The 25929-nt window shown below is 38.0% G+C and overlaps 1 protein-coding gene across 3 annotated transcripts; it reads right to left on the bottom strand.

Moving 5' to 3' along the window:
- Positions 1-19026: 19026 nt before the first annotated feature.
- Positions 19027-25806, bottom strand: LOC111897585 (phosphatidylinositol 4-kinase beta 1). 3 transcript variants are annotated; one of them, XM_052764267.1, is made up of 18 exons: positions 25655-25806; positions 24364-25433; positions 23980-24171; positions 23830-23878; positions 23428-23560; positions 22935-23358; positions 22410-22490; positions 22232-22324; positions 21843-21912; positions 21516-21613; positions 21320-21424; positions 21170-21223; positions 20766-20909; positions 20603-20656; positions 20441-20515; positions 19937-20020; positions 19643-19844; positions 19027-19366 (listed from the first exon to the last, which is right to left on the bottom strand). In XM_052764267.1, exons 2-17 carry the CDS (start codon positions 25402-25404, stop codon positions 19743-19745), a joined length of 2799 nt encoding a protein of 932 aa, XP_052620227.1. In that variant the 5' UTR covers positions 25405-25433; positions 25655-25806; the 3' UTR covers positions 19027-19366; positions 19643-19742. The 3 variants fall into 3 exon arrangements, with proteins under 3 accessions (XP_052620227.1, XP_052620228.1, XP_052620229.1); XM_052764268.1 differs by having other exon boundaries at positions 19027-19418; positions 24364-25806; XM_052764269.1 differs by having other exon boundaries at positions 22935-23355; positions 24364-25806.
- Between the last annotated feature and the right edge of the window lie 123 nt (positions 25807-25929).

Raw genomic sequence — 25929 nt, 5'->3', positions numbered from 1 at the left:
TACGAGTTCGTAGTAATGCTGTTCGGACTGACCAATGCGCCCACAGTATTCATGGATTTAATGAATAGGGTGTGCCTTCCTTACTTGGATCAGTTCGTCATCGAACTGATCCTGTCCTAAGGCCTCGCCTGTCTCTGGGCCTCGCCCTTGTCCTGCTACTGATGAGTCATGGAACCCCATCCATACTCCTGCTGATAGTGAGGTACGGGCCCAGCCCACCCTCACTCTTTCCCTAACTTGGGCCTCGCCCCTGATCTGCTGCTAATGAGATGTGGAACACCATCCACACTCTGCTATTGGTGAGTTATGGGACCTCGCCCACACTCACCTCCCTACCAGGCACATACAAGTATCACACAGACAACAAGTATAAACTATCACATAAACCGTTCCTTGGGCACCCGCCCGCTATCATTAGACCTCGTCCTGAATATCATACTAGCATGCTGCGCCTAGGGCTAACCCCCGGGTCTTCTACTCATAACTACATGGGTCGGCATTGTGGCCGTAGACCCATTCACACAAAAGGAAAACTCACTTGCACTGGATGAACTTGTTGATGATCCCACTAGCTGCTGCCTGGTAACTCTCTGAACTCCTGCTCCGCTCGCTCCCGGAGCTACCAATATCAATGCAACAATGAGTCTAACTGATTCCCGAAAGACAATCAAGTCAACTCTGGTCAAAGTCAAAGTCCTGGTCTAGGTAAACCCTACTGACTCGCCGAGTTCATATGTTCAGCGTCCTTCCATTCGCGACTCGACTCGCCGAGTCAGTCCATGACTCGCCGAGTCTACCGATTCCCGAGTCCTGGCCTGTCCAACTCAACGAGTCTCCATTCGACTCACCGATTCGAGTCTCAACGCAGAGAGTTTGGGGTTTCGCGACCTGACTCGCTGAGTCCAAGAACAGACTCGCCGAGTCCAAGACAACCTTCAACAGACTCGCCGAGTTGTTCTTCCAACTCGCCAAGTTCCTACCCAACTTCATCCGACTCGACGAGCTGTTCATCCCACTCGTCGAGTTCCTCCAAATCTTAATGCTACTCGCCGAGTCCACTCAAAGGACTCGCCAAGTTCATTCAGATCTTCATACATGCAGAGGACTTTTGAGTCATGTATGGACTCCAAACTGTAGATCTACCCTTCCCAAGCCTATTCCTCACGTAAAGTTGCAAACTTTACGTGTAGAGAAGGAGATCTAGGCTAAAACCATAAACTAGGGTTTAAGGCAAGGAGGCTCCATAGTCAACTCAAGGACAGATACTTTATGCTTCTCAAGACCATAATATCCTTAGATCCGAAGTAGCAACTTCAGATCTAGCTTCTAACTCAAAAGGATAGCAAATCATGGCTAAAAAGCCCCCAAAACTCACAACCATAATAGATCTAAAGGAGAGAAACGACTTATTACCTTCAATAACTCATAAAGTTTCCCTAATCTTCAGATCTAAGGCCAATCCTTGAAGCTTCAATGATTCCCCTCCTTCTTCTTCCTTCAAATCACCCAAAAATAGCTTGGAAGCTTGAATGAGCAACAATGGGGCTTAGGGTTCGATGTTTTGGGTGAAAGAGGCAGTAAAGGAACCCTAGGGGAGAGAATGAGACATTTAAATAGGCTCCAAGTCCCGGATTTAGGGTTTTCCTCGCCCAGACCAGACTCGCCGAGTCTCCTTGGCCGACTCACCGAGTCGGTCACTTACTCCTCAACCCGGATCCCGCTCGGACTCGCCGAGTTCCTCCTTGGACTCGCCGAGTCGTCCCTTAAAATTAGGGTTTTCTCCTTTCTTGGCCTTCCTGACTTTGGGTGTTACAACTCTCCCCCACTTAAACTAAGCTTCGTCCTCGATGTTTGCTATGGCCCACCGCCTGCGATCTGCCTCCAATACCCCACCAATTATTCCAACACTAGCTGCCTACCTTCGCTGGTCTTCTGCCCGGTCATTCTGACTAACATTAATCCTTGCGGATAATCATCTTAGGTCAACCCTGACCCTGAACATTCTGGAAACGCAACTTACTCAACTGACAATCCTTCTGGTACTCACCAAGTACTGCACTGAACCCATATGGGTTCACCCCTTCTTTCCTTGCGCGATTTCCTTGCCTCCCCAAGGCAATGCTCCATAACCAACTATTTCCTCTATCACTGTGAAGATCCTATCTTCACCAATCCATTACTCCTGCTACCTCCAGTACGGGTCATTATCGCCAGTATCCACTGGGCATATCTTTCTACTATAATTTGGTGTCGAGCACCCCACGATCAACTAACTGAATTTCACCATAGACTGCTTACCCGCACTGCTACTGACTGAAAATTCTACCATTCCTCTTCTGACTTCCAGATGAACGGTGACCACCCTGGTCCCTATCAACCTATCAATATCTGGATTACCAGCTCCCACCGGTAACTAGACCCAACACAACTCCTAGTCGCTCCCAGCGACTTCAAAGAAACTTCGACCACCTATAACTGCTCAATCTATTCCACCATACAGGCATTACAATTCCTGGGATCCTCGATCCCCTATCTTGACACTAAGGTCGCTACCAGGTCCCACCTGTGCTGCTAAAACTCACAGGCCTCGCCCACGGGTCTCACTCGCCCCTATCCTTCTAGTCCTACTTGTCTAGCCATTCTCACTCGGGCCTCGCCCATGGGTCTCACCCAACCATACTACTGAGCAACCCTGCTCTCAGGTCTCACCTATACTGCTATTTTTATACGGGCCTCGCCCACGGATCTCACCCAACTATATCCTGGAGCGGCCTCTCCCAAGGTCTCACCTCTCTAGGGCTATACATGCAAACTCCCTATCATTCTCATCCACTGCCCATTCCTGATCTCTATCTGATCACTAGGAGATAAAGGCCTCGCCCCAATTCCGCCAATCAAAGCTGCTAAGGAATGTTATGGCTTACCCACAGTCTTACATCACCTTCTATCACCGTCTACTAGTGAATGCTACGGATGCCCCGTAGTCTGACAACACATCCCACCACTGACTGCTAGTGAATGCTACGGCTTCCCCGTAGTCTTACAACACCTTCCACCACTTACTGCTAATACGGAAACACCCTGTGCTATCAGTTCTCAAGATCCTCCTTCTGGCTCGCTCGAGTCCTACAGGCGATCCTCCAACCTGAATTCCCAACCACATACTAACCATCACCAGTACACGCACTGGCTGAGGGGGAGTTTCTCAAACTCCTAACCCTGAACTCCTCAATCCATCAACGTTGTACCACTTCTTTTCCTTCTCGGAGGTTGCGCACTCATTCTGGATCTGCGTGCTCTTACCTTTGCACGCTCAGAGGATTCTCCCCCACTTCGATCCTGCTTAACCCTTGTTGCTCAATGCTCGAAAAGAAATCCCAATCCTCGATACCATTCCATAACCAACCTGCTGAGAAACCCCAAGCTTACCATTGCTAGGGATCTAACCAATCCATTTCCAAAATTTTACGGCTCCAAACTAGCGAGACATACCAAGTTCCTCCCAGGCATGCTACAGTTACTGCATCCTAAGCAACCTTCCCCAATAGAGCACATCCCTTAACTATCATTCAAATATCCAAGGTATGCAGATGGCATATAACTCGATCACGATCAAGCCGCACAAAATAAAATACTCATACCGATAATGATGCAGAACCATAACAATATAATCATGCACGAATAAAAGAACTGAAAATGGAAATCGCATACTTGCAACGTCCGATGCTGCTCGTGCCTCCAAGGTAGTCATCTGAAAAGCCCTGCCTCCTACCGCAGACGCCTCTGCACGGCCCTGACGGCCGTCTGTGATCCTCAAAGTTGCAGGGGCAGGTGCCATCACCCGTCCTGCTGAAAACAAACTGAGGCACTGGGCCTTCTTGTGGCCCCATTGATTGTAGTGAAAACATATCAAGTCTGATCCCTGTGTGGTGGTAGCAGTACAATCCCTGTTGAAATGACCAGTCCAACCGCACTTGAAGCAGCCAGACTCACCACCGCTACCACTCCGGCACGCGCCCCCGTGCGCCCTGCCACACTTCCCGCATCAGCTGCGGTCCTGAAAATCCCTCGATCTCGAATCCGATCCCTTGGGCCTTTTGCCCGAACTTGCGGCTACCTAAACCTCATCCGGCTTCCTCTTCCGGATCTGCTCCAAATCAATTTCCCTCTCTCTCTGGCCCGAGAAATCATATCTTCCAGCGTCTTACAGCCGGACCTGCTCACGAACTCCCTGATGTCAGCCCTCAACATCTCGTGATATCGGGCCTTCTTCATCTCCTCATCTGCGACATATTGCGGTACAAGAAGAGGCCTCTCCCTGAACTTGGTGGTGATCTCCGCCACAGTCTCAGTGGTCTGCGTCAAATCCTGATACTCTCGTGCCAACTGTTGCACCTCAATAATTGGCAAAAACTCCGCCCTGAACCTGGCCGAGAAATCGCTCCAAGTCATCGCGTCCAACGCGGCATCATCCCCCAGAGCATGACCAATCTCCTCCCACCAATCCCTCGCGCTGTCCTTCAGAAGACAGGAAGCGAGTCTGACCTTGTCCTCCTCGAGACACCAGCTCGTACGGAACGCGTTGGCAACATCAGCCAACCATCTGTTGCTAGCGATGGGGTCCCTAGCCCCATGATAATATGGTGCCCCGCAAGCCCTGAACTCTCGAAATGTCAAGGTACGCGCTCCCATCAAAGCCATCATCTCGGTACGGAAGGCTCCGAGCCTCTCATCCAAAATCTCCAATATACCCTCCTTGACCGTGCCAAAGATCACAGGAGTCTGGTCTAGTATGTTGCGCGTAACCTCAGCTGATATCAACTCCCTCATCCACTCCTCGAGCTGCTCGGCTCCTGAACCCGAGCCTGATCCCTCTCCGGCGCCTGGTCCGCTCACTGGTCTCTCTCGCAACGTCACCATGCTGAAAGAAAATATAATACATCCTTTATCAGAATACTTATCACTGCTACGAGACCAAACACACACCCTACCATCTTCCTGATCTTGTCTCGGCCTTTCCCGAATCGAGTACGGATCCTCTGCTTTCAGTAGTACGGGCCTATACTACCTTCCACATCTATCCGTACTTTCCTCAGGAATTGTTTCGACTCCACCAGGTCCCTTATCCACTACTACTGCTCCCAGCACTATCTCATCCTAGGCTTACCCTAGGGAAACCTCTGACTCAACTCAAACCAGTCCTCAGCTATTGAAAGTCTCCTTGTGATGCCAATTATCCATCACCTGGATACCATCACATGTGACGAGGCTCAGATAATCCTTCAATTAAAAGAGTCGTCCCTACAACGGTTGGATTCAAACAAGAGCTGCGCAATAGGACCAAATCCAGCACTCTGAGATTATTCAACCCTGATCATATGTGACGTGTCGTACCCACCTAATGGCTAACTCCCATCACTCAGAGTCCCACAATGCATAGAGCAAGCAGCATTCAGACAAAGGAAAATCTAACCATAACATACTCACGCAATCATATCCACATAGCAAGAATCTGAACTAGCATGCAACACAAACTCATAAACTCAGGCATAACCTAAACAGGCTATCCTACTACTGTCTAATCAGCACTATCATGCAGCTCAAAAGCACATATAACAGGCACATAACGCATCATCCCTAGATCCTTAGTCCTAATCTAGCATGCTGTTCTATTAACTGATAATCATAACATAAACTTGTATGGGTATTTTGGGGTACTTACTTGAGCTCGGCTGATTGCATCCACCACACCCCTTTTCTCTTTTCAAAGTTCTTTTCTTTCTGAATTCTTTTGCTTTTTTAAAACTGTTTCATTCTAAAAACTTCCTTTTTACAAAACTGTCTTCTCATTTTTGAAAACTTTTTATCCAACCCCTTAGTTTGAGTTCTGGCACACCCGAGAGAATACCCGAATCCCTCAAACCAAGGCTCTGATACCAACTTGTAACGTCCCAAATTTCAAGACTAAAAATTTTCTTTTAATAAAACATTACTTAAAGCAAAATCATCAATCCAAACATAATCAGAGTATTAATTTCCAAAACACATGTTCGTTATCAGAGTAAAACATTCCCAGGCTATCTAATCTATCGTGTGTGCCATGCGATCACCCTAAGCTCTTCCCTCCGCTACCGGAAGTACCTGAAACCAAAACTGAAAACCTTAAGCACAAAGCTTAGTGAGTTCCCAACCCTACCACATACCATGCATAACCACATACTGCACATATTGGGCCACGCCCGCTATCCTGGGCCTCGCCCCCTACACCGGGCCTCGCCCGCTACCTTGGGCCTCGCTCGATATAATGGCCTCGCCGCTCCAGGCCCCGCCTGGCTTCGAGCCCCGCTCGGCTACAGATCTATTTCACTTAGGCCTCGCCTGTCATAGGGCCTCGCCCGCCTGCAAATAATAGCACATAAACATATCACCACATCAGCTAAACACATACGAACTGATCCTGTCCTAAGGCCTCGCCTGTCTCTGGGCCTCGCCCTTGTCCTGCTACTGATGAGTCATGGAACCCCGTCCATACTCCTGCTGATAGTGAGGTACGGGCCCAGCCCACCCTCACTCCTTCCCTAACTTGGGCCTCGCCCCTGATCTGCTGCTAATGAGATGTGGAACACCATCCACACTCTGCTATTGGTGAGTTACGGGACCTCGCCGACACTCACCTCCCTACCAGGCACATACAAGTATCACACAGACAACAAGTATAAACTATCACATAAACCGTTCCTTGGGCACCCGCCCGCTATCATTGAACCTCGTCCTGAATATCATACTAGCATGCTGCGCCTAGGGCTAACCCCCGGGTCTTCTACTCATAACTACATGGGTCGGCATTGTGGCCATAGACCCATTCACACAAAAGGAAAACTCACTTGCACTGGATGAACTTGTTGATGATCCCACTAGCTGCTGCCCGGCAACTCTCTGAACTCCTGCTCCGCTCGCTGCCGGAGCTACCAATATCAATGCAACAATGAGTCTAACTGATTCCCGAAAGACAATCAAGTCAACTCTGGTCAAAGTCAAGGTCCTGGTCAAGGTCAACCTTCCAGGTCAACCCTACTCGCCGAGTCACCCTACTGACTTGCCGAGTTCATATGTTCAACGTCCTTCCATTCGCGACTCGACTCGCCGAGTCAGTCCATGACTCGCCGAGTCTACCGATTCCCGAGTCCTGGCCTGTCCAACTCAACGAGTCTCCATTCGACTCACCGATTCGAGTCTCAACTCGAAGGGTTTGGGGTTTCGCGACCTGACTCGCCGAGTCCAAGAACATACTCGCCGAGTCCAAGACAACCTTCAACAGACTCGCCGAGTTGTTCTTCCAACTCGCCGAGTTCCTGCCCAACTTCATCCGACTCGATGAGCTGTTCATCCCACTCGTCGAGTTCCTCCAAATCTTCATGCTACTCGCCGAGTCCACTCAAAGGACTCGCCGAGTCCATTCAGATCTTCATACATGCAGTAGACTTTTGAGTCATGCATGGACTCCAAACTGTAGATCTACCCTTCCCAAGCCTATTCCTCACGTAAAGTTGCAAACTTTATGTGTAGAGAAGGAGATCTAGGCTAAATACACCATAAACTAGGGTTTAAGGCAAGGAGGCTCCATAATCAACACAAGGACAGATACTTTATGCTTCTCAAGACCATAATATGCTTAGATCCAAAGTAGCAACTTCAGATCTGGCTTCTGACTCAAAAGGATAGCTAATCATGGCTAAAAAGCCCCCAAAACTCACAACCATAATAGATCTAAAGGAGGGAAACGACTTAATACCTTCAATAACTCAGAAAGTTTCCCCAATCTTCAGATCTAAGGCCAATCCTTAAAGCTTCAATGATTCCCCTCCTTCTTCTTCCTTCAAATCACCCAAAAATGGCTTGGAAGCTTGAATGAGAAACAATGGGGCTTAGGGTTCGATGTTCTTGGTGAAAGAGGCAGTAAAGGAACCCTATGGGAGACAATGAGACGTTTAAATAGGCTCCAAGTCTCGGATTTAGGGTTTTCCTCACCCAGACCAGACTCGCCGAGTCTCCTTGGCCGACTCGCCGAGTCGGTCACTTACTCCTCAACCCGGATCCCGCTCGGACTCGCCGAGTCGTCCCTTAAAATTAGGGTTTTCTTTCCTTTCTTGGCCTTCCTGACTTTGGGTGTTACAATATCTCATGGACCGAATCTGGACATTGCGTCACGGTGGCTTCAGAGACTTGGTCATGAAGGAAGCCCACAACACTCGATACTCCGTTCACCCCGGATCAGATAAAATGTATATGGATCTTAAAAAGTCATACTGGTGGCCTAACATGAAAGCAAAGATTGCTACCTTCGTAAGTAAATGCCTTGCTTGTGCCAAGGTCAAGGTCGAATACCAGAAGCCATCAGGTCTTCTACAGCAACAGGAGATACCGGAGTGGAATTGGGAGCAGATCACTATGGATTTCATAACTAAGCTACCCAAGACAATGGGTGGGCTGGATACCATATGGGTCATCGTCGACAGATTGACCAAGTCCACACACTTCCTGCCCATCAAAGAAACAGACAAGATGGAGAAACTCACAAGAACATACATTAAGGAAATCGTACGGCTGCATGGTGTCCCTATATCTATTATCTCTGGTAGAGAGAGTAGGTTTACTTCGAGATTTTGGCAATCACTGCAAAACGCATTAGGGACGAGGCTGGACATGAGTACAGCCTACCATCCGCAGACCGACGGACAAAGTGAGAGAACTATCCAAACCTTGGAATATATGCTGCGAGCCTGTGTGATCGACTTTGGTAAGGCATTGGATACCCACTTACCCCTTGTCGAGTTTTCCTACAACAACAGTTATCACACGAGCATCAAGGCAGCCCCATTCGAAGCCCTCTACGGCCGGAAGTGCAGATCCCCTCTGTGCTGGGCTGAGGTGGGTGACACTCAGTTAGCTAAAGGACACATTCCTGACAGTGCTCTCACGGGACCGGAAATCATTTGATAAACAACCGAGAAGATTGTACAGATTCGCGAACGATTAAAAGCCGCTAGAGATCGATAGAAAAGCTATGCAGACAAATGAAGAAAACCTTTGGAATTCCAGGTGGGAGATCGAGTCCTTTTGAAAGTCTCACCCTGGAAAGGCACGATACGCTTTGGAAAGCGTGGAAAGCTGAACTCAAGGTATATAGGGCCTTTTGAGATTCTCGCCAGAATCGGCCCCGTAGCCTACAAACTCAATCTACCCCGCGAGCTCAGTAACATACACTCTACCTTCCACGTCTTGAACTTGAAAAGTGTCTATCCGACGAGACTCTCGTAGTTCCATTAGATGAGATCGAGATCGACGAGAGCCTTAATTTCGTGGAAGAACCTATGCAGATTATGGACCGAGAGGTCAAAAGAACGAAACAAAGCCGCATCCCAATTTTGAAGGTTTGCTGGAACGCCAAGCGAGGACCGTAGTTCCACATGGCCGCCAACCCAAGCTCTATATAAGGGATGAGTGGCTTTCCCCATGAACTTTTTCTCACTCTAGAAGCTTTCTCTCTCTACAAGTGGGTCTAGCCAAGAAACACCTCATTCAAGATCCAAATCCGTAAGTAATCATTCCTATCTTGTTGTTTTGCTTTGTATTCATGAAAATTAGGGATTTAATCACCTAAATACCCCCCAAAACTAGATTTTACGGTTGGGGAACACCTCCCAAAACCGTAAACTCCCATAAAGGGGTTTTAAGGCCCCAAAATCCCACCAAAACCCTTCTAATGCTTGTCTATGACTTGGAATCTTGCATGCATGAAATTAGAAACCCAAAATAGTGCCTTTGGGGGGGAGTAAACATGAGTTTACGGTCCATGAATATTCATGAACCGTAAACACCCAACAAAGGGGTTTTGATGCCCCAAAACCCTCCCAATGCTTTGATATTGACCTAGAAACTTGCATAAATGACCTAAGGACCCCAAATCACGAAATGGATGGAGTAGCCATGAGTTTACTGCCGAAAACTCACGGGTTTACGGTAGTAAACTCCCAAGAACCATTCAAGAACCGTAAACACCCCAAAAAGGGTGTTTTGATGACCCAACTCCCTATCTAGCATGACTTATGGACTAGGAACTTGCTTGGATGATCTAGGAACCTCAAAATTCGAAGTGGATGGATAAACCATGAGTTTACTGTCGTAAACTCATGGGTTTATGGTAGTAAACTCCCCAAAAAGGGTCCAAGGACCGTAAACTCCAAAAAGTGGGCAATTCATGCTCTAACCACTTCCTAAACCCTTGAAATCAACCTTAGAACCTTCCTTGGTGAGGCATGAAGCTTAAAGGCACAAAAATACACCCCTCCCATGATTTTACGGCCGTAAAATCATGGGGGAATGGGTCCCTCAACCGCAAACTCACCTAAGGTGAGTAATTGAGGAGTAAACTCCATAGTGGGGCCTTACACTCCTTTCTTGCAACCTAATAGCCTCCTAGCACTTGACCAAAGAGTTTTTCTTCGCATTAGGATGTCTATATGTGTTTAATTAGTGTCTTAATCACTAATTATATGTAAACATATGTCTTCATATGTTACTAGGGTCATAAAGTGTGTTCAAGTCTTCACTTGACACCAAGCACTCAACCGACACCTACACCCGATCCACTCGCTACAGGTGAGTTCATACCCCTTAATTAACCTTTCTAATGTTTCTTTTAAATGTTTTAGGGGGGATACAAGTTAAATACAACAAGTTATAGTATCAAATCATATGTGATTTATAACTTGAAATCAAAAAGGATTTTTCTATACTTTTAGCTACTTGTCAACAAAACTATTTTAAATAATTATCAACGCACTTTCTACGTTAAATTGATGTTAAACTATTTTCAAACTGTTTTTATACTACTTTTCTTTTAAACTATATCTACACCAATATATTTATATAAGTAAGACTTGAAGGACTTAGGACCGCTAGCTCGCCTTACTTCATGTTCTTATTTGATTGGGGTCTTAAGGTATACTGTTATCCATCCGACTGTCATTGAATTCTTAGTTATATATCATATATTTGTGTTAGATATGAAAGTCTTCATCTTATTCATTACCTTTGTAAATCAAAGGCACGCAATCCCATATTCTATTTAACTATAATAGGTATAGTTAAGACTATTGCTCATTTCCGCTATCACTATGATACTCACTATAATTACTACTATTACGACTAATGCACGTTAAAGAGAACACTCTATATACTATACTAGAAAGTTCATTATACTATGATACAAGAGAATACAATAATCCAGAATGTGACACACTATCCCTCTATACGGCACTCTACTGTGCAAACACCGTGTAACCAGAGCTTCCCAAAGGGAAAGAAACCGCTACATGTATAGATCTATACAGTACCTAAATTAACACATTAAGAATTGATGGCTAAACTAACTTCCCGAAGTGAATATATATACATATATTACTAAATTGAAGTTTGTAACACTACTATATCCAGCTGGCAGTAAAACTGCTAAAATAAGACATTATCTTTTCTCATTTACTTTACATGAATGAAGTCTATAATCTTATTTTCATGATTAACAGTCTCAATGGGAAAACTTTTACACACTCAAAGGATCAAACTTACAAATATGCACATCTGGAAAATATAGGATTTTCAAGGGATTTTACTATTTTCAAACATTAATCACAGCTTTACATTACAAGATTGTAAACACTTTTATACAAGCAACGACACTAAATTCTTATGAACTCACCAACTTTATGCTGATACTCGTTTTCAAAATAACTTGTATTCTCAGGTCGGCAATAGACAGGTACAGATGCAATTTTTGAGAAGATGGAGCGTATACAAGACTCGTCTTTATTTTTTATTATACTTTTGGTGTCTAACAAACTGTAGAGAACACGCTTGTATTATAATTACTATATTAATGCAATGGATGTTGTTGCTTGTTTTTACTATTATGCATTGTTATGATACTGTACATGACGTCCTCCACCCTAGAACGTATTCCGCCGTTCTCGTTTTTGGGGTGTGACATCAGTTCATTCATGAGTCTATACTAATACAATACATACTATATGAAGAGATACAATACACGATAACATAAGAGAACACACAATAAAAAGAAACAGGGAGGAAGATACAATACACGATAACAGAACAAACATAATAAGGTGTTATAGCATGGAACAATTACAGGATCTAACTATACCAATGCATCACTAACGCATTGTTCTAAACAAAAGGTGATAGTTATATTGCGTATACATGATCATATAATCTTAATGTGGATGTTCACGGCTTGGAATTATTGCAGGGGTCGCATTTGGTTCCCAGAATCTCTTGACAGGGAGAGCGTTTAGTATGGGATCTAGCCATCACATTATACCTTAATACTCAATTTAAGGCAATTAGTACAATAGTAGTCACTTTATACAATACTACAGTACGTACACTTTACAAACGACAAATACAAAAGGATACGATTTAAATAATTATATTATTTTCCTTATTACCTTTATTTTGTGACACATTCACATAAACGATGAGGTAGACTATAGTTTTATAATAATAGTTATACTGGGGAAAAACCGTCACATTTGCAGTGATGCATACTTTCAAAACAGTTGGGTCTTGGTAGAAGACTAATTTTTATACTAGTAGGAAATATGGGATTTTCTAGAGTTTTCAAACGTTTATAATTACTTACAAACATTTTCACTAATACAAACTTTTCTTCAAAAATTTACAAGTCTTTTCTTTATAGTTTCACAAATCAAAGACACATAAATACTTATGAATTCACCAGCTTTATTGTTGATACTCGCTTTCAAAATAACTTGTATTCTCAGGTCACAAATAGACAGGTACGACGACCAGGTTTTGTGAAGATGGAGCAGTCAAGACTCGTCTTTTATTTTGATTATTCATTACGTTGTTTTATACAATGAAAGAATACACTTGTAATTAAAATTATACTATTAATGCAATGGATGATGTTGTTGCTTGTTTACTACTTTTCATTGTTGTGATACTTTACATGACGTCCTCCGCCCTAGAACGTTTCCGCCGTTCTCTGTTTTGGGGTGTGACAAATATTTTCTGTTTAATTGTGAAGCGTTTATATTTCAATATTACTCAACTACATTTTGATTGTGAATAGGTAAAAATATACACAAAATGATTTTACCCTTTTTTGAATTGAAATAGGATGAAATCAATGCAAAATGCTATAAGTGTGAATCTATTGTTTCCTCTAATGATGTTTTCGATTCGTATAAAGTTGGGCTTGGCAAAATAGAAGCATACATTCAGTCCAAAGTACATAATAATATGTTAAAACAAATGTTGGATGATAAAGATAAAGAACAAATTAAATCTAATTTGCCGCTTAACCACACGCACTCCATTAATCAATGATAATTATCGAGACATCCATTACCACCCTTTGTTAGTCCTCCAATAGTGTGATGGTTAACCACACACACTCCACTAACGACTTATAAAGTGTAATGTGAAATTTTTTGGATTAGCATACAAATTCACATTTTTCCTAAAGTAACTAAGAGTGGTATTTTTAAAATAGTATAGTTACCTTCTATCGTTATACTTTTAATGAGATTTATTTGTCTTATCAAACCCGTTCGGCTAACAACTTTCCACCATACAAGAGAGCGGTGGATAAGAATAAATACCTAATGGTTGTCATTTTATAAGTCACTTCCTTAAACTCCTCTTATAGTATGGATTCGTAAATGAGGCGTACTAGTGGTTCGACTGACTTTCCTTATACATATAATATATATTAAACTTTTAATTATAAACATAGTATAAGGTGTATTTTAAAACATTTTAAAATAGCATGGGTTTATCTTTTAATAGATTAAACTTTTAATTTAATTATATTTAAACCATTTTATGGATTCATTGATTATATTTTAATTATTAACTTAATTAAATTAATAATAGTATTCATAAGGATGTATTTTAAACTTTTCAAAATACTAGGGTTTATTTTAATTTTGAAAATTAAGAAATTAATTTTAATTTAAAAGTAAACCAATCATGAATTCAAGATAAGGATATCTAATTACTTAGATAATTATTCAGTTTTACTTATTTAAAACATTATTCAATGTAATTATCCTAATCAAATCATGAGATAAGCAGGAATCCAAATTTTGTGGATCTGACTGTCCAACACGTCGTGGTAAACAATTACCATGCCGTGGTGGCGGAACAGGACGACGATTATGTTTTCTTCTCTTTGTTCAAGTTTAACCATTGTATCAATTCAACAGAAAACTAAACCTATGCTCTGATACCACTTATGGGTATTATGTAATCCATATAAATCCTATGTGTACATGCAACCCTAAAAATTGATCTATGTTTTCTCTAATTGAACATACAACTTAAACAACAAAATATAAACCCTAGAACACTAGTATATAATCAAAAATACATAATTAGGGTTATAACAATCATTCCTTGATTGTTATATAGTAATAATAATGTAAATCCTTGTGTTGTTGAAGCATTGAGAGCAAGCGTCACAAATGTTACGCCTCTAATGGTTCACACCCAACACTAGCAAAGGAAGATTATTGAGAAGGAGGAGATAGGAAGAATTTTCGGCCTAACCCTCTAAGGAATAGCATGGCCAAAATTCTTAGGGTTGAGGTTGTATATATAGTGTAGTCAGGAAACCCTAGATAAGTCATAATCCAAGATTATCTTAAACCGGGTAATTATTCACTTTCTTGTTTATCCACAAGGGATCATTCTAAAAGCCCTTAGGCTTCAAGAAACCGTCCAACCCATATGGAGGGTTCTAGATTGCCTCTTGCTCAACTATTGAACAATTGCACTTCAGTCCCTGCACTTTTAATTAATTCCTCTAATCTTAAAATTAATTCCAATTAATTTCTGATTAAATATTAATTAAATATTACTATTTCTAATTAATATATTATTTTCACAATATATTAACAAATTATTTATTTCAATAATAAATCAAAACTCTCTCAATAAATATTATCCTGTCTAGTTACTAATCTTGAGGGCAACCCAAAAGGATTGTACTACTATCAATTTAAGTGTATACCAATTATAGTTACGGACTTAGAAACCTAATCCAACACCATTTGGATTGTGAGACTGACTGAGATGGACATGGGAAATGGATTTAGGAGCATATGCATTGCATTCCTCCTAATGTTGTGAACTTAATATGTTGATATGTTTTTCCCAAATCTATTATATTACTTTGAGCCCGTTATAAGGGTATTGAGATGTTTTGTTGATTTAAACTATTTCGGGGGTTTAACTTTGAGTATGGATGATAACCATCATCCTTTACTCTCGAAGAGTTGACATCAGGTATTCTCACGATGCATTCTCACACCTTACACTATATTTGACATGTTGCTCTAGTTAGAGATAAAGGAGGCTTGCATACTTAGAAGATGATATTGTTTGTAATATCATACTTTTACTTATGTTTTGAAATTGATTGTAATATGCTCGCTATATTTTAAACTAAAATTGAATTGGGACAAAAACGTTTATCCATACATGTTTAAAACTTAAACTCTGATTTTGAAATGAAATATTGATTTTAAAACAATTTTAAAATCACTTTATGCGAGAGATGTTTCAGAAATACACTTCAATCTGCTAATAATCTTCGCTATACATAAAATGTACTTGTTGACGCACTTCCTAATCCTAAAACAAAAGAGATATATATATATATATATATATATATATATATATATATATATATATATATATATATATATATATATATATATATATATATATATATATATATATATATATATATATATATATATATATATATATATATATATATATATATATATGTTGAAGCTTGTCTTGATAACTTGAGATGTGTGAATACCGATAAGACTTGATCCATGGATAATAATATGTTTCAAATAAAAAAGTTACTTGATTAGCTCACAATATTATTTCGTGTTAGATTTTTTAGCATCAAAATAAAAATCGTGATGTTATGTTAAGTGAATTAAAGACTTACACCAACACAAAATCTTTATGTACGAAACTAATAATGTAGATTGCACTAACTAGTAACAAACTTTCCCATTTTTACCAAATTATGCAACACGCTAATTTTTTTACCAATAATGGCAACCAACTTGCATTTCGTTTTACCGATTTAGGCAACATGTAACATGAAACATATAATATGATATTGCATGTTTTGGTGAAATGGTAAAATGCTTTGTTGTTTGGTGCAATTTGCCCATATTAATATCCAAACTTCACTTACCGCTAAGCACTCGAGGAGACAGTTTGTTCAAGCCAACATTCTACAAAACTAAACATTTATATATCTATAAGAGAGGACGGGGTCAACGATCGGTTGGGAATGGGTTGAGGCGGTACCAACGGTACCGTAAAGTTGTGAACCCTTGATTCACAGTTCTAGCAGGCTAGAGCCTTTAATCGCTTGCAGCGGGTTAGAGAAGCAGTCTCTTTCTCTTCTCTTCTTACGTTGAATTGAAGGGTGGATCCTCTTGGAGGAAAACCCTAACTTGCTTGGAGGAGGAGAAAGTTGTTGCTATTGATTTTGGGAACTCAAAACTTAGTAATCATAAGTGTTTTTGTAATGCCATAAACTTTTTTAGGGTTATTCAGTTAGGCTGAATATTATGCTCAATAAAATAAAACTAATAATTTATCAAACTTCTATTGGGCCCAAGATATAAGATTAGAATTAGATCATTACATTGCAAGCTTTTTTTGTTTCAGTCTAAATATATATTTAATTAATTGTCCTTATTTCATTATTTTATAGCATTTGCGTTTCAATCCGACTAAATCTTTGACAAATGATTCATTTGTCTCTAGTAATTTTGTATGCTTAATTGATTGTGCTTGTACCAAAATAATTTTGTATATTTTTAAATTAGTTTTGTAGGTTTTTAATATTTTGTAAATTAATTTTGTATGATTATTATTAGTTTATATTTATTTTAAAATTAAAAATTAAGTGAGTTTAAAAAGATATGTATTCCATGTGTTGTGAGTTAGAAAAGATGAAAAAGAAAAGAAAGAAAAACTTATATGTGAAGATGATGTGGTGGTAACTTAAGTAGATTGGGAGTAAATGACACCTTCCACCCTAAGGAAAATTGTACCACATAGCAACCAACTTTGTTAGCTTTACCAAAATCGACAACATATTTTGTTAACCATAATACCAACCACATGCGTTTCTTAGCTGACTTAGTCAATATGTTACCTCAAATCTGTAAATACGATTACTAAAACAAACTCGATCAATCACATAAATGAACAATTATAATTTACATATGTGTACATAATGCTAATCCAGTGATAGCTAGATCAAAAAATTAATAAATAAATAAATATGGTCTTTTATCCACTTCAAGAATTAGAGAGAGAAAGAATAGCCTTCGGTTAGAGTCATGAAAAGAGTATTAATTAAAGATATTCACCCTTTGTGTTAGGCGGAGGCTAGTTCGAGATTCGAGTAGAGAGAAAGAATAGCCTTCGGTTATTAGAGTCATGAAAAGAGTATTAATTAAAGATATTCACCCTTTGTGTTAGGCGGAGGCTAGTTCGAGATTCGAGTACGAGGTTATTTGCTTGCTTGCAAGGTGAGTCTTCTCAATATACTTACCATGAGTGGTATCTCTTTGTGTGACTGAGATGTCCTATGTGTTTACATTGTGTATTGTGATAACCTGCATTATTTCTCTGTGATTTATGTTGTGTATTATTCAGAGCTTACAGAAATGTAGGACCGGAGGGTTCCATTGAGACACATTGACTGGAGGGTCTTACTGTGTTATAGCCTCGAGTGGCTACAGAGCTATATATGGTATTTTGGGAAACTCGCTAAGTTTCGTACTTACCGTGTTGTATGTTATGTGTTTAAGGTTTTCTCAGGATCATGGGAAGGCACCAGTTTGATTGTACACACCAGTGAAAGAGTTATGTTTTAAGGATCCTGGATTTTAATCAAACAATTTGGAGTTGAAATTTGTAAATTAAATAAATGAGATTTTTGTGAAATGTGTTATGAGAATTATATGAATTTAAATGAAAATTTTGTTTAAAATTTACGCTGTTACAACTTGCAGCGGGTTAGAGAAGCAGTCTCTTTCTCTTCTCTTCTTACGTTGAATTGAAGGGTGGATCCTCTTGGAGGAAAACCCTAACTTGCTTGAAGGAGGAGAAAGTTGTTGCTATTGATTTTGGGAACTCAAAATGTATTATTCATAAGTGTTTTTGTAATGCCCTAAACTTTTTTAGGGTTATTCAGTTAGGCTGAATATTAGGCTCAATAAAATAAAACTAATAAATTATCAAACTTCTGTTGGGTCCAAGATATAAGATTATAATATTTCGGTCTAAATATATTTTTAATTAATTGTTCTTATTTCATTATTTTATAGCGTTTGAGTTTCAATCTGACTAAATCTTTGACAAATTATTCATTTGTCTCTAGTAATTTTGTATATTTAATTGATTATCCTTGTACCAAAATAGTTTTGTATATTTTTAAATTAGTTTTGTAGGTTAATATTTTGTAAATTAATTTTGTATGATTTTTATTAGTTTATATTTATTTTAAAATTAAAAATTAAGTGAGTTGGAAAAGATATGGGTTCCATGAGTTGTGAATTGGAAAAAACGAAAAAGAAAAAAGAAAAATTGTACCACATAGCAACCAACTTTGCTAGTTTTACCAAAATCAATAACATATTTTTTTAACCATAATACCAACCACTTGCATTTCTTAGCCGACTTAGTCAATATGTAACCTCAAATCTGTAAATAGGATTATTAAAACAAACTCGATCAATCACATAAATGAACAATTATAATTTATATACGTGTACATAATGCTAATCCAATGATAGCTAGATCAAAAATAAATAAATAAACAAAATAAAAATAAAAAGATTACCCTTGAACACAACTTGTAACATGTGTATCTCGAAGACAACAACTTTCAAAACTTTGATATTACCAATACCTTAGTATCCACTTGCAATTGTATACATAGAGTGTCCAACATAAACAACATCAAAAAAAACACTTATCATACTACTACTATACACTACAACAAATACAATAATTAGCGGTTGTGTAGCAAAAAAAAATGGTGATAAAGCAATCGAACTATTGCTTCTAATATAATCACATGAAATTTCCCTGTACACTAAAAAGGGTAAAAATGGTAAATGTCATCCATGGGCCAAAAAACTTGTCATCCTTTCCCTTTCATCTAGAAAAATCTTTGCATTATGTTCCTTTGTTTCCCATTGGGTGTTGTCTGGATAAAGTAAATAATATTTAATAAAATATTTGAGAAAATGGAGGTACACCTGGCGAAATGTAAGAAAAAAATAAATGTGGGAAATTTGTAAAAAGATACAACTTAATGGGGAAAGCCTCATTTCCCTGACTTTGTCTATTAGGGCTAAATGCAAGAAATATTAACTTACTTTCATTTATTTGTGTATTATATAGCAGTCTACTTTTACTTTCTTTCTATGAAGGCGTTCTTTCTACATTAAGTAAGAAAAAGAAACACTGATATAAAGCTTACTGGATTAAGTCATGCCCCCCATCATTAAGGCAGAAAGAAAAGACAGCTTGCTTGGTCCAGGGGCTAAATAGTCATTTCATGGAACCGAATGAAAGTGATATTAGAGTATCCCATTCAAAACCCTTTGATAGTAATCGTATTGACGTGTTCTCCATGCATCTAAGCTGCTGCTAATTAGAGAAAGCACCAAGGACACACATTGCTGGAACAAAATATAACCAAAATAATATGTTACTTTTTTTTTTTTTTGAAAAAAAAATTTAAAACTAAAAGTAAATAAATATATAAATTTACTTCTTCTGTTAAACTTAAATGAAAACGTTTCCTTAAGTTTTGTACAGTTCTCGGACCACCTTTAAAGCATGGGAAACCTGAGTCCTGGAGAAGAAAGTGAAAAAGAATGTAAGGGCATTTACGTCTTTTTGCAATTGTTGTCCTGGTCCAATGCACGCCAAACACAGTATTAAATAGTATAGCATCCTACTTTTACTTATTTCTATTTCAACATTGTACTTTCTTTTTCTTTTTCTTATTAATGCTTGAAAATGTACCCATTATATTTTATAGCATTCTACTTAAAATTTATTTTTAGGACATTATATAATGAAAATGTTACCCTGATTTTAGTAGTGAAAATTGCTTTGTATTTTAAATTACATTGCTATAAATGGATGGATTTCTCAAATAAATGGAAATATTTAAAAGAATAATAGTAGGATGCTATTATAATAAACAAATGAATGAAAGTACATTGCTATTTATTGTATTTAACCCTAAAAATGATGAAGCTTCCATTACCTGCAACATCTCAACAAGTAGAATTATCTGTTCTGCATGTTTTCGGCATGTCAGAAACCCTTGGATGCATAAAACCTGATTTCCGATTGGAAAATCACCAAAAACATGAAAATATTTTCTGAATTTAATTTATAAAAAAAGAAAAAAAGACAAATACTATACTTTGAAATAGTCGAAGAACTCGCTCGAAACTCCCTCAGCATCCGAATCCATAACCTAACACAAAATGACAAAAAACCAATGTCACTCAAAATCACTACATAATCTTATAGGCTGTGTATTATGAGAAGGGTATTGACGTCTTTTTGCAATAGTAGTTACTTACCTCAAGAAGTTCACGTGTTAACTTGAAAGGTGCGCTTTCAAAATTTACACCCCCGGGTGAATTGGAGAGCATGAAGCCAAAGTCAATGTGTATAAGATGACCTTCTTCATCAAGCAAAAGGTTGCCATTGTGCCTATCTTTCACCTACATGTGTTGAAAATGCAAAACAATTTTTTTTCAACAAAAGAATTAGAATTTAAAAGGTAAAATCACAAAAATCATTTCCTACTCATTTATCAATTATGTAAACCACAACATTCCTAGATTGCAAAAGTGGAAAATAAAGCAGTGACAAAAACTGGTGTTAACTTTGATAACTATTTTATTTTGTATATTAAATTTGTAAATAGCTATGGTGATTATTGAGTTGAAAAACAATGATTACTAGTAGTTTTTAGTTATACCTGTAAGAGGTAGCAAACCAGGGAGTATCCAGCCATACTTTCCACAAAGTTCCTCTGCAACAAGAATTTAAATTCCATGATTATGTTTGGTGTGTGAATGAAATGAACCTCTTATATAAAAAAAAACATTAAAAAAATAATATCATTTACCTGTGAAAGCTTATAACTTGGAGAATTTTCTTGATATTTGGCAATAAAAAAATCACGTAAGCTTGTGATATCAGGATATCTGCTTTTGATAGAATGAAGTGAGGCCTACAAGGAGCCAAAGAGCAAATTATTTAATAAAAACAATAACTTAAAACTTAAATAATAAATAATAAATAAGTTTAGTAACATTAATTACAGTATCTGGAATCGTTTCAATTAGAGCTGTGTAAGAAGAAGTCACTAGAACTTCATATGGTCTCAGCCAGAGAGGTAGTCCAGCTTCCTGGAATATATCTGACATAAACACTATATCTTATTAAAAATTATTAAAAAAATATTTAATAATTTTCCACATATACTAATTTTGTATGGAAAATTAGTCTCGTTCCACACTGTATACACCATATTACATTAGAAGCTTACAGATTTAAAGTTGGTTTTTTGTAAAACAGATTATGCACAAAAATTGCTTGTAGATTTTTTTATAATTTGTTATAAAAAATTATAAGATTAACATACATACCATAGAAGTGAGAAATAAGTTGCACAGCTAGATGTTCCTGTCTACAATCATCCCCACTTTTCACAATAACCTAAAAAATAACAAAACTGAAATAGATTAAGAAGAAAAGTTTAAATCTTTTATGGATTCCATTCATGGATTCACAAAGGATTTGTTTAGGAATGGAATGAGTCATCACATAGACTGAATATTAATTCATATGATTATTTTATACTATATGTGAATACAGTATATTGTTTTGAAACTTTATTTCTATATGTTGTTATAATTATCTTAACCAACTTTTATTTATTTATAAAACAAATCTATGAACTCAATCTTAAACCCAAAAAAAGTCATAATTAAAAAATTAATATTGTAATTTATTTAAAATTTTAAAAGTTACCTACCGAGACCAAATCCCAACCAGGAAACTTTCCATATACTGAAGCCTGGCGAATTCTATCTTTCTTTGCCTCCCAAAGTTCACCAGATAATACATCCTGTTTTCAAATAAAAATCTCTAAAACATTTATATATATAAATTTCATGCCAAATTTAAAAAAAAAAAAAAATGTAATCTCTCACCTTTGACTCTGCTTCTGATGACTCTTGACTAGACCTCTTTACACAAAGTCCAGGAGGTACTCCTCCTCTTAATGCAGCAGCCTCCAAAAAAAATAGTTTAAAAAATTAGTCAACACTCCATTTTGTTTCCTTTCTTTTTTTTATAGAGAAAGGAATAAATTTTATGAAATGGAATCACAAAGAAAAAGAATTAATGGAATGGAATCGGTCATCACTCATCACATTCCATTATAGTGTTTGGTTGATTTGAAAGAATGAAATATTCAAGCATGTTGTTTACTATGCTTAACTAGACACCCAAATGAAATTAAATTCACAAATCAAGAAAAAAAAATGTTATTATGTAACAAAGAAATGTGTTTAATATCCATTTAACATATATTATATATATTTAACAACTACTCAAATGAAATTACTTATCACTTTAAAAAAATTTGCGTATTAAAATATATAAAACTAAATTGAATAACTACCATGAAATCTCAAAATTAAACTAATAATGCAAATATTTTTAGAAAAAACTACCTTAACTTCCTCAAAAGCTACCATACTAGGGACCCGGCGGTGCTCCCGCCTACGTGGCGGTTCCTGAACCGCTATGTCATCCATGTGGACCCCAGGGTCCGCTTTCAACTCAACCCTCACCCATTCCACATCATCACCATCTTCATCTCTAGTTTGACCACATTCATGGTCAAACTTTGACTTGGATATTTGATTCTCCACTAAAAGACTCACATGAACAAACTTTGCATTTGAATCCCACAAGCTACTCATGGCTTCATCAATAGCTTGTGAAGTGGTTCTTGAAATCTTATTAAAACTAGAAAGATACATATCTTGTCTATTTGGTAACGGGTTAGCCCACGGAGGGCGTTTTGGTAAATTTGCATCTCCGTTAGCTAACGGGGTTCCACCCTTGGAAAGTTTGTGGTCCTTTGTGTTGCTACTGAATACAAAAAAGAATCATCAATAACAATGAAAGGGTTGAAGAGTGTGTGTGTGTGTGTGTGTTTACCTTGAGGTTTCACTTTTTAATACTTCAACACATATTAGATAAGGTGCCTTATCCCTAGAGTTAAGAAGAATGGCTTCATCTTCTGGTATGTGAACCACACGATACATTCCCTTCCCCATGGGAAAGCACAAGCCTATCATACAACCAAATATTGTAAAAAATAATTATTATTATTTTAATCGTACTAATCAATGGGGAACAAATTGCAAATGACTATAGTTTACAAAAGATCTTAAATTTTTTGCATTCATTTCTTTATACAATTCATTGAAGTTATTTCATAGTTTATATAAGTGTGTGCGTGTATATAGATACATATCCATATCCATATACATACATATGTTCACATAAATGATTGTTATTTGTAAATGGGGAGAGAGAGAGAGAGAGAGAGAGAGAGACCTCCACTACTTTGAGCTGCAACAACATGATCATTGATATCAGAGAGTGACTAAAACAGACATAAAGCAAAGATTTAGTATATAGGAAGCAATGTTTTGAAAACATATAACAAAATTGAGAAGAAAATTAAAAGGAAAGATGAAGCACAACCTCACAAAGAGCACTTTTGCGTTCTTCAACTGGAAAAACATCTACCAAACAATATGATGTGTCACACAAGGATTGAACAAACTCAAGTGACTCATGATATGTTCCTTTACGAAATTGTGAAGGATTTGTATTTGGCAATGGAGGTTTAGGATTGGATCTATCATGCTTTTGCTTTGGTGAACCAGGTTGCTTCTGCCAAAAGAAACATTACATATATCAAATGCATATTCAAGTTTATTAGTCAAAAAACCAATTGCTTCTAAGTAGCTATGTCAAGTAATTACTAAAAAAAATAGAAAATAAATTTGCAAGAAGATAATGGCAGAACTTTGTAGATAGTATTAAAAGATTCAAAGGAGCAGAAACCTCAAATTATTGATATACCTCCTTGTATTCCTCATCATCATTAGCAGCAATATCTTTCTGTTTGTCTTCAAATTTCTCTTTAATAAACTTATTAAAATACCCTTCTTTATCATCATCACCTTCTACAGACTCCAAATCGCCTTTGCTAAATATTCTTTTTAAAAAACTATCTGAGCTTGATGTCACCTCATTCTCATCTTTACTATCTTTTAAAAACCTACTGAAAAAACCATCTTTCTCCTTGTCTTCATCATCCCTTTCCATGGATGTCCCTACATCCTCTTCTTTAGAGTCTCTTAAAAGTCTTGTAAAAAAACCATCTTTTTCTGATTCCTCATTATCTTTATATACAGATTTCCTAAAACGCAATGCATCCCGGACTTTTTGACTAGGAATAAATTTCTTGAACATATTATTTTCATCTTGGGATGCTTTACTACTACTACCTTCATCCTGCAAATTGTTCCCTGAAGAAGGTGAGAATGAAAAAGACTTACGAAACTGGTGAGATGATGTTAATGACAGTAACCGTTGCTTTGAGGAATGCCATCTGTTTAGTACTTTATTCTTTCCCAGATTGATAGCTGAATCATTTTGAAGTCTAACCAAAGGTGCCCATTCACCCATCAAAGTGGCAGCAATCTGACATTTCTCTTGGATTCTACCAATTCCTTCATTATCATCAGAATCTTCAAGCTCAGCAATAAGGAACCAATGCACTTTCAGTGCTATCTTAAGTGATTTTGAGCATATATCGATGACAAATTTATCAAGTGAAGGGCTAGGCTTGTGAACAAGCATGTAACAAATCTGAAACAAGTAGCTTTCAAGGCCAGATAATGGAAGAGTGTACATACGATTGCAGAGATAATCCCTAACCCCTGAGTGATCATGTTTGTAGAGATAACTAACAGCAATCCACTCAGAGAAGAAAGCGGAATCCAAAAATCGAATCAACCATCCGTTCTCCCCGACATTATCAATTGATTGATTGTTCCGCGTGATCTCCCTCGGTGACTCGTCATCTCCCCGAGTTAATCCCAAAATCCTCACCACCATTATCGAATTAAACTACCATACTCCTAAACCTACATTGAAAAACGACATCCGATCCTAAACCCTCAAAAACATTGATTAATTTCACAAGAAAAAACAGAATGAATTCAAAATTCTTGCAATGGCAGTTGTCTGCCAATCGTACTACCGATGCTGCAGAATTTTGCTCCTATGTTTCGATATCAGAGATTTTGAGATGGAATGGACGAAAAAATAAAAGGAAAACGGAGAGAGATCTGATGAACAGTCTTACGAGAAGAGTTTGTTGTATGCAAATGAGTTATTATTCGTCTGCAATGTTGTAATGCAAGTCACCTTTCTTCTCCATCGTTGTTTCCGTTGTTCGGGCATTGAAAACGGCAAGAACACCATTTCCCCTGTTCGGAATACAATTGTGTTTTTCAAATATGTAGCAACATATTTCCGCTAAACTTTTATCAAATAATTTCATATAAATTAGTAATGACATAAATGGTCCTTAGGGTTTATAAAAATATGTGATTTTCGTCTCATGCCTCTTTTTTTGTG

The sequence above is a fragment of the Lactuca sativa genome, chromosome 5, assembly GCF_002870075.4.
Source record: "Lactuca sativa cultivar Salinas chromosome 5, Lsat_Salinas_v11, whole genome shotgun sequence".
NCBI lineage: Eukaryota > Viridiplantae > Streptophyta > Magnoliopsida > Asterales > Asteraceae > Lactuca > Lactuca sativa.
This window is presented reverse-complemented; position numbering and strand designations above follow the sequence as displayed.

Excerpts from the sequence above, each read along its gene's own strand:
- LOC111897585 (XM_052764268.1), bottom strand. The coding sequence starts at position 25,404 with ATGGTGGTGAGGATTTTGGGATTAACTCGGGGAGATGACGAGTCACCG. Across the intron at positions 23,359-23,427 it reads TTAAAAAGTGAAACCTCAAG|TAGCAACACAAAGGACCACA; the intron begins GTAAACACACAC and ends TTTTGTATTCAG. Across the intron at positions 22,325-22,409 it reads CATCAGAAGCAGAGTCAAAG|GATGTATTATCTGGTGAACT; the intron begins GTGAGAGATTAC and ends ATTTGAAAACAG.